The 10,146-nt window shown below is 35.4% G+C and overlaps 1 protein-coding gene across 1 annotated transcript; it reads right to left on the reverse strand.

Annotated features, from left to right (window-relative positions):
• Positions 1–2,118: 2,118 nt before the first annotated feature.
• Positions 2,119–2,821, reverse strand: LOC110038710 (thioredoxin domain-containing protein 9 homolog). Its single transcript, XM_020743605.1, has 2 exons — positions 2,662–2,821; positions 2,119–2,570 (listed from the first exon to the last, which is right to left on the reverse strand). The coding sequence occupies exons 1-2, from the start codon at positions 2,683–2,685 to the stop codon at positions 2,223–2,225; spliced, it is 372 nt and encodes a 123-aa protein (XP_020599264.1). The 5' UTR covers positions 2,686–2,821; the 3' UTR covers positions 2,119–2,222.
• Positions 2,822–10,146: the final 7,325 nt, after the last annotated feature.

Consider the following 10,146-nt stretch of genomic DNA (forward strand, 5'->3'; position numbering starts at 1 on the left):
TTATTTTTATTTTTTGTTTTCATTCTCTTATTTTTTTCATTTTTTTGTTTATTAGGGGTGGTATTATTGTAATTAAGATCCCTTAAAGTTATTAATGTCTTCTATAAATACGCATGCATTTGCTGAGTTAGGGCTCTTTTAATAAGTTTTTGTTTTTCGGGTTATACCTATGAGAATGGGTTTTCCCTTCCTTAGGGTGGATTCTCCCTAAAATTAGGAAAGGTGAGGAAAAGGAGGCCATAGTGGGACTCAAGATCTTGCCAATATTGGCTTGCTTAGGCCTCTATCCTCTCTTTGTGATTGTCAGCAGGTTCAATTACTTCCCAGTTGCAGGAACTAGAAGTGCTTGTTGTTGGCTTGCTGTCCAGCCAAGTTCAGGAGCAAGGAACATCAAAAAACTGAATTACGGACCCCTTCCAACATCCAGGTTACTTAAAAACAGTGACAGTTAAATTAGCCAGCAAGATTCAGTCCACTTCTTAAAGCAACAGTTCAAGATACCACAGCGGCTGTTCTATGAATTTTTTTTGGTCAGTCACAATTTCAAACACATACTTCCTGAAACTCTGATAAAGAACTGCTAGTCATTCCTCAAGTACACCTTTCCATCAGGTTTTCTTTCAACTTTACTGCCCTTAATGTTTGCCATAATAAAAGTTTTTGTAATCAGACAATAGCTGTTGTGTAGTTTTATTTGGCTTGCTGCAGATCACAGCACGCTTCCTTGTCCTAAATTCTGAGAGGAGCTGCAACTGAAGGACAAGCTATCTAGCCCACACTGAATCAATGATCACAGGACATAAACAAGGAGAAAAGTAATCAAGTTGGTTAACGACCAACTTCTTAAAACTGAACCGAACCAAAAAGAATACCTACAGACCTCCTCTAATTAAATATTGTTTTGGGATCCCATTTACTTGTGTCAAAGTTTATAATACCCGGAGTGCAAATTTTGTTTTTTTTATTCGTTCTTAGAATTTATTAGCTGTAAAAGTTTTAGTTGGAAATTGATCTTATCCAGTGAATTGTTTAGCTGTTTTCTCGCATCTATCTATTGTCAAGCACAGAGAAAATACAGCCAAAAAATAAACCATGCTGTTAACTAAAACATAGGAGATAACTGAAATTATTGAATAGATTGCCATTAGAAGACCAAAAATAATGATGAAGTAATGCTATAGAAATTGTTAATCACAATCATAAGGTGATCGAGATGGGGAACTTATTCCAAACATAGCCCACAACATGCCACATGAGTGCATAATTTGCATGTCGTTTGGAGAAGCTTCCCTTTTTAAAAAGTGGAAAAAATGTACAATGCCCAATATCTTATTGATATACCAGTGTAGAGGTATCGGATTCATGTGAGATATTGGTACAAAAACAAGCACCAAGATCCATACTTACTACCTGTTTTATAAGAGGAGCCGTTTCATGTTTGATTCTTTTTCATTTTTTATAACAATATTAAGGAATTTGCATTATTTTTAACATAAACCTTCAACATTCAGGTGTCACCTTACTTTCAAACAATATTTACTACAAATTACAAATTACAAATTTCACATGCATTTAAAATATATCACTTAATCTTCAGCTCCATATCTTCTACATTTTTTTTTATTGTTTTAACTTTGCCTTCAAAAAAAAACTATAACAAACAAAACTACATCATCTACAAATAAGGCCGTAACATTCATGTAATGTCTTTCAAAAACATTTTCATAAGCAATGATAAGAAAATAAAATTTTATACAAAATCTTTGATGTTATCCAGATTTAATTAGAATATCTTTAACAATCCATAATTATTTCAAAGAATAGCCACTTTTCAGAAAGATTTTTATCATTAATACCAACCATAGCAATTGTAACGACACTCAATCTTACGCATTTTAAAAATCAATAAAACTAAACAAATGGCAACAAGCATGATATAAGTATCATTGGCATGGAAATCATCAAGGGTTCCCTCAGTATTAATTGCACAAAACCAAAATGCCTTTAAACTTCTACGATCCCCAATGTATACCATGAGTTCATGATAATTCAGGCCCAATAGCAGTAATCTTTGTTTTGAATTCAACTTTGAGGAACCCTAACCATGATAATCTAAAGACACAAAAAGTTCACTTGTGTGATCTCATTAATTTAACATTTTTTTCCTAAATCAGGAACCATAAAAAAGGACATCCCGGCATCAAACTAACTCAATTGTTTGCTTAAACACACACACACACAAATATATATATGCTCTCGGCTTGAAAGATGCAATCCAAAAATAAAAAAATAAAAACCTTGCAGGGCCAGTTCTCTCGGTAGAAATGGCATACGACGCGTTCGCTGGCCTTCACGGCCGCAAAGAAATCTTTCTCGGGGATCTCTGAGTACTCCCCGTGACCTAGAGACGTCCACCGATTTCTGTTCTCCGCCAACTTCTTCATCTGCTGTAGCCGTCGCTCCCGCAAAACCTCGATATCGTCAAGGTCCAGCCGATCCAATGCCGTAATCTCGTCATCGAGCTTATCCTCCACAGCCCGCGCTACCGTGAGCACCTGTTTCTCCAGAATCTGCTGCCGCGTTGGATAATTGAACGATATGTAAGAAAGAAAAAGAATAAACATGGCAAATTGGAATGTAAATATTGGTATCAAGGCTTGCCTCCTTGATCTGAGCGTCGTCCATGGCGCGATCTCGACACCTTTGAACCCCAATGAACGAGGAGATTTTATGCTGGCAGCCACTGCCAGCGCTGGCGCGGTGCTGGTTGTTGGGTTGAGGATTATTGAGAAGAGAGAGGTTTGGAACGCAACATTTGGTAAGGAGGCTAATGCATTAATATCAAAAAATATTTGGGGTGAATTTTGAAAATGTTAGCTCGCCCGTTTGGTTGCTACGTTATTGTTGATTATCTTAATAATACCATAGATACTTCTTATAAATGTGGTCGTGTGCTCGATCCTACAGCCTGTGTTCCCTCTCGACCGCATTCGTGTCCGCCTCTCTCACTTCTCTCCCTCAATTGCCCCTCTCTATCACTTAGTGTTGCCTTTCTCCTCTTTCTCCTCCCTCTGATCTCTGGTTAATGTGCTTTGTAAGTGGAGTGTTGATTTTTTATGGAATGGCTTTCCTTATCCAATTTTTTTGCGATTTTTTGATAGAATAACTTTCTTTATGTGATTTTTCTTTATGTGGAGTGTTGTTTTGAATAATTGATGAGAGATTGTGTTTGATTTGTTTCGTAGGAATTTGGAGAATATATGATAGTGTGTGTTTGATTTCCTCAGTAGGAACCTGAAATTTTGATGAAAAAAGGTGTTTCATTTGTAGATAGCAATGTTTTGGGTGTCTTGTATGTAATTGTCTCAAATGAAAAATATGGGGTAAGGTTTTATCACTTCCTTTGATGTTTGAGTGAGAATTTGAAGAATGGATTAAATAAGGTGATTGATTCGCTTATAGCATTGTTTTCTGCTGCCCTGTTTGCAATTGCCTCTATTTAAAATTACATAAAGTTTTTTTTTTCATTTTTTATGTTTGAGCTAGAATCTGAAAAATGGATGAAAGAATGTGCTTCATTTGCAAATAGCAACGTTTTAGGTGTCTTGTATGTAATTGACTCTAATGAAAAATATGAGATTGGGTTTTATCATTTTCTTTGATTTGTAAGTGAGAATTTGAAAAATTGATGAAATATGGTGCTAGATTTGTTCATAACATTGTTTCAGGTGTCCTGTTCGCAATTGCCTCTATTCAAAATGACATGAAGTTTTTTTTTTTTTTTTAATGTTTGAGCTAGAATCCGAAAATTGAAGAAATATGGTGCTTCATTTGTAGATAGCAACGTTTTGGGTGATCTGTATGTAATTGCCTCAAATGAAAAATATGGGATGGGATTTTATAACTTTCTTTGATATTTGAGTGAGAATTTGAAAAATGAATGAAATAGGGTGCTTGATTTGTTCATGACATTGTTTTGAGTGCCCTGTTTGCAATTGCCTATATTCAAAATTACATAATTTTTTAGTTGTGTTATGGGTTGGGGAGCTAATGCAAAAACACCGCACAAGATTCAGCAACATGTTCTATATGACGGTCTATATTTATGGATCTGCTTGATGAATTACATAGATATCATGGACTTTAAGGCTCCTCAATAATGAAAACAATATTGGTGTGAGCAATAAACCTCTACAATTTATCACAAAATAAATTAATGAGAGGAGCGATGGAACGATTTCAGCATTCATCGGAGACAATCAACAAATATTTCTCAGTGGGGTTGAAAGTTCTTGTTAGTTTGTCAGCACAAATTTTTAAGCCAGAGGATCTAACATTCGAGAAGACTCCAACAAAGATTGTAAATAACATATGGTTTATACTATTTTTTAAAGTAATTCTTTTCACTTATTATGTGCATAAGTCAAAATGAGTAGCGTGGTTATCACAGTTTTTAAATTTGTCAAAATTGTATTGAAGCAATCGACATAACCCACATGGATGCACGTGTATTTAATAATGAAAATGTTGAATACATTGGATGGTGTGGATCACTCATACAAAATGTGATGGTCGTATGTGACTTTAACATGTGCTTTACTTTTGTGATGACTGATTAGGAAGACAGTGCACATGACAATCGTATTTTCGCTTTTGCGATAAGAAATTTAAAACACATGTTCCCTCACCCACCTCCAAGTTTGTTTAACAATCAATCATATTATTTTTGTTTTTAAGTTAATTACTAATTTTTATATTTGGGACAGATAAATGTTATTTTGCCGATGTTGGATATCCCTTACAAAGATGATATCTGAAGGCATTTCTGGATAGGAAATATAATATTCCCGATTTTGAAATATCTGGTGATGTTGTTTGGGGCATGAAGGAATGTTTAACAAATGAAACTACGCTTTACGCGGTGTAATTCAAAGAACATTTGGAGTGTGAAAGAAAAAATGGATCATACTGCGGATATGTCGACGTATTCATTTTCAAAGCAGGTGCAAATTGTAGTGGTTAAAATGGCTTTGCACAACAACTTTCTATGGCATCATTCTTGAACTGATGTAGACTTCAGCATGGTTGACGATGGTCATTTATAGGTACCACCATAAGCATTTGAATATCACATAGAACAATCTATACCACAACCAGAAGTGGAATCACAAGAAGGTTACACTGAGGATGGAGAATGTGTCGCAGAAATGGCTGAGTTAAGAGAGTTGATTACCGATGCCATTCTTGGATGTTGATTGGATGATTATTGTTTAATTTATACAGATGATGTTTATTTTTCAGTTCCTTGTATTGTTAATATTTTTTTTTGTTCCTTTCTTTTATACAGTTCATGCTTGATATTTTTCATATTACATGTTTTATGCTTTTTGTAATTTTTTTTTCTTTTTCCATTTTTTTCTTTTCTTTTAATGATTTGTGAGGTTTATAATGAGATGTTTGACCTTGTGGGTTCTTCTGGATGACAAGTTAATCATTGTATGATTGGTCACATGTGAAATTCTGATGAGCACAACTAAATTTATCTTTTCTTTTCGATGTAACAATTTTTAAGGAACTTTTGGATGGCCTTTTTTTAGCGATATGCATATGTGGCACACACAGGCTTGGTACTATAGGGGTTAAAAGCAACTAAGAACCCTTGTTTTATATGGTCTATTATCTTATTGTAGTGACAGATTTGTTGGTTTGTGTATTGAGTTCTCTAAGACATCATGCCTGCACAAAACTGTAATTTATTACTATTTTCATCGATTTATACTTGTGTTATGACTAATGGATCGTCTTTTGAAGCATTTGAAAAATACGAGCTGTAAGATTTCAAGGACCTACCAACGATTGCTCTGCTACTATGGACTTCAGACTTTCTTGCTAATGACATGTTAGTTATATAGCTACGAGAGATAGTTTTACAGGTGCCCGTGTAGAATCACACATTGTGAGTTCTTCCAATGGGTAAATAGGCTCAAAGAATCAACCGTCGAGAGTGACCAGGGGTGTAGAGTATCCATGGAGGATGACTTAGATACTGACATATGTAGTCTCTACTTTAAAATTAATATTATCAAATTATTAAATATTATTTTAATTATCTTTTTTTTCTTATTTTAATAATTATTATATGTGTTATTAAGCAAGATGTATATCTTATTTTTTGGACTATTCTAAAGTGAATTTTTCTTCTCAAGTATCAAATATATTGTTATGCTAGTTTTGTTGCAAACAGTATTACTGCACATGGGCAGAATAGTCATTTCTAAAAAAATAGTTGTGTTGCAGCTGTTTTTCAAATAATAATAAACAAAAAATCAGCCAACTTATCCACAGTGGTTTTTGTGTAGTAGCTTTTTGTTGCAGTTGCAAATTAAAAACTTATTAATAAGTTGCAGCTGCCCGAAAAAGATCATTAGAGTATTGCAGTAATTAAAAAAATTAGGGGATTTACATACATGGCACTCCAAACATAAAAAATTATGTATTTCACATCAAATTTTTAAATATTCCACCATCTAATATTTTATTAAAGAAGTTGATAGATGTATCCATTATTGTCTTGTTAGGCCCTCTTAAGAGCTGATCTTATAGTCACCGCTTGTTGGGCTCGCTAACACAATAATGAAATTGTAAGTTAAGATTTGAAGACAATAGAGGGCATAAAGTCAAGCTACATTCATAAATGTCCACGATAGAGCTACCAATATCATCGGTAAGCAACTAAGCATGGTGAAGTCCAAGGTGCCACCTTTGTTGCAGTTGCAAGTCTGAGAACCATGAAATCTCATGAATCATACATCATGGGTCCTTATTACCTTTATTTAAAGTGTAATTTCATCCATAAAGATGTTTAAAACATAATGAAATTTAAGCATTCTTTTCTACACATCACATACATAACCCCGACACCATGTGTTTTTCTGTAGTCACTGCTCGTGCAAACTCACTTCTAACATTCTTGTGTCTTTCTCGAGTCGCTGCTTCTCGCACGTTCACTTTTGACACTCATGTGTCTTTCTCGAGTCACTACACGCTTTCTCACTTCTTATGGCTCTACTTCAGACAATTGTAGACATATTTTCTAGAGTCATTGCTCCTCATACAAATTTCCAACACTTATGTGTCCTCTTCGGGGATGGGTTGCATGTCGAGCCTACCTGGCATGTGATTCTTCCTAGACAGAAGAACACCACCTCACTTTTGTTGTGTGTTGCATGCACATTACATCTTTTTTTATGACATCATTTACACTTACCATAGTTATGTCGCATCATGTCACTTGATATAGATCACATTCAAAGGCCTCTGAATCCTCCAAGTTTGTGATGTGTGTCCACTTGGGTACGTGGCCACGCCTAGTAAAGATCATGCTCCAAAGGCCTTTGAATCCATTTGGTGTGTCATATGTGTTAAGTTTTGCATTTGCATTTATGCACTAATGGCGCATTTGCCATGGGTATATGGCACCATAAACTTATGACGAATGCTTTATATCCCTTGATTTCTCCTACTCTGACAGAGTGTTCATGATGCACTATACCACTTTGCATTTGCATGTGCATTTCCCCCCACTGCCTTAACCACGAATAAGGATAGTTAGTTGAGTGACCCTTTCGCTAGTCACAGCATGGTAGCGAGTATTGTCTATGAGGATACCTTGACAAGCTATACAAGCTCTTGTAGTGTGACTGACACGTGTATGTTGTGCTAAGGTTCTAAGGAGTCTAATAGGTGTCACTTGAGCATTTTCTTTCTTATGACATATTTTAAATGTATAAAATCCATATTTTTTATTACTTATATGCATCAATTTTTTCAAAACCTATTTTAAAACTATTGCATATAGTTTAGACCATATGTAAAGTCAATTTCTCAATACTTTTTATGCATACAAAAATCTGCATCTAGTGTCACCTCTTATAATTTATGGATCCTTAGGAAGGGACCGGGGACACCGATCCCATCAAAACATATGCTTGCCTGTTTGCCTGCAATTGCACCTTACACACTTAGTTGCTTTGACTATAACATTATATACTAGCTGAGTGTTAGGCTAAGACTAGGGTGTTAGGTAATCATTTTCAATATCTTGACTATAGTTCTCTACTGGTTTGGCTGCTCTAGCCATGCATCACTTTTGTGTTGCTTTGTGTTTTTACTAGGTGTGAGACATGCACACTAGTTTGTTAGGGGTAGTCTTCTTGCAGGGAGCCATGTCCAATAATGAGGAGCTATAATTATTCATCATAGTTTCTACGAGTGTTACTTAGCTCTCCTCCCACTGGGGATAGCTCACTACATTGCATTTAGGTAAATTTACACTAGACTTATTTTCATGCAAATTGAGTAACTTTTTTTTTACTTTCCTCATGTACATTTCAGAGTCCTTAGAAGATAAATGTATTAGAAATAAGGTACAGACACATGACAGCGACTTTATATATGCTTAAAAATATAAGTATTTAATATTGCTGCTAAAAGATTTAATTCCTCAGCAACTGCACCAAAAAATTAATAACAGTTATAGATTCCATAAAGATGTATGTATAAAATATTCAATAATTATAAAGTCACAATTATCAACGCAAGCATACGTATCACTCAAGTAATATAGGACTCTAATGGAGTCCTGGATATCGATCCCACAGGGAGTAATATTAGAACTACGAACTAAGATTTTAGAAAAATAATATTTAATCGCAACAATGAAATTCAAATTGCTTATCTGTCACTAATAGGTAATTGAAATAAATATGTAATTTTAATAACTATTAAATAACTAATTATACTAATAAAGTTTTTAATGTGATATTCAATATATAAGAAAACATCATTCTCCTTGTCAAGAAATTATAATGAATGGATAAAGTGAATAAGTTCAAATTGTATTGTGTCAAATAGGAGCATACATGTTGGCATCAGTTTTTGATGTCAAGTGTATTAGAAGTCCACTCGAGTGCATCAGGGTCGTACTTTATGAAAATGAGTTCCCCTGTAGCGCAAGATATCTATTTCAGACATTTTGGCACGTGTCGAGGGGCATTTAGCCGATGTCATTTTGTTAGGCTTTGACTTTTCTCTTGGGCGAAGTCCGATTAGCATTTGACACATCAGATGATTCCGATCGGGCCGAAAAATATTATGTAGCGCGTCGTGCGCGATTTTGGCTCGAATTAGCTCAATCACTTGACGAAGTGGTTCAGATGACCCCGGACGACGAAACAGACCACGCGAGTGAGTCTGAAATGTCGATTCCACTTACGACGGACGCTCGTTGGACCACGGTTTCGCGTGCGGGCTAAAAATGTGCGAATTTTTAATTTTCGTCCCGATTGCTAAAATAAGTGGTCTGAACGACCACAGACGACGAAACGGACAGTACGGTTGTGTCCGGAACGTCGAATTTACCTAGGGGAGAAGTTCATTTCGTTATGATGACGTGTTCGGCAAAAAGATACGGAGAGATAATAATAATAACAATATTATTATTATTATTATTATATAAAAAAAAAGATTTTTATCCTTTTAAAAAAAACCATCGTAACTCTCCTCCCTCCTCCCTTCTCCCTCTCTCCTCTATTCTCTCTCTCCCAAAAAATAAAGAAACCGTAAATAAAAAAATAAAAAAAAGAAAAAAGGATCTCTCATATTCTCTCTCTCCCCAAAAAAGGAGAAGAATAAAAAAAACAAAAAAAGCTTTGAATCCCTCTCTCTCTCTCTAAAAAGAGGGAAACGAAAATTTTCCTCTCTTATCCTGCGCATCTCCTCACAGCCGACTCTTCCCCTAAGGATCGCGTCTCTCTCCCTCTCTAAAACTCTCGTTCGCGAGAAAGGTAAGGGGGCTTCGATTGGCACTCGCGAAAACGACTCCCTCCATTTTTCGCGAAAAAGGCCTCCTCCTCCGGATCGATCCGCGAAGCCATTCTCCTAATTCTTCTTCTCCTATTTCTTCTTCCCCTTCTTCTTTTCCTGCTTCTATTTTTTTTTCTTCTTCTTCTTCTTCTTCCTCTTCTTTTATTTCTTCTTCTCCTATTTCTTATTCCTCTTATTCTTCTCCTGCTTCTATTTCTTCTTCTTTTTATTTTTCTTTTTATGTGTACCGCCACGACATGCCCACCTTCGGGTCACTGCCTT

This window comes from Phalaenopsis equestris, unplaced genomic scaffold (assembly GCF_001263595.1).
Source record: "Phalaenopsis equestris unplaced genomic scaffold, ASM126359v1 Scaffold233596, whole genome shotgun sequence".
In the NCBI taxonomy this organism is placed as follows: Eukaryota; Viridiplantae; Streptophyta; class Magnoliopsida; order Asparagales; family Orchidaceae; genus Phalaenopsis; species Phalaenopsis equestris.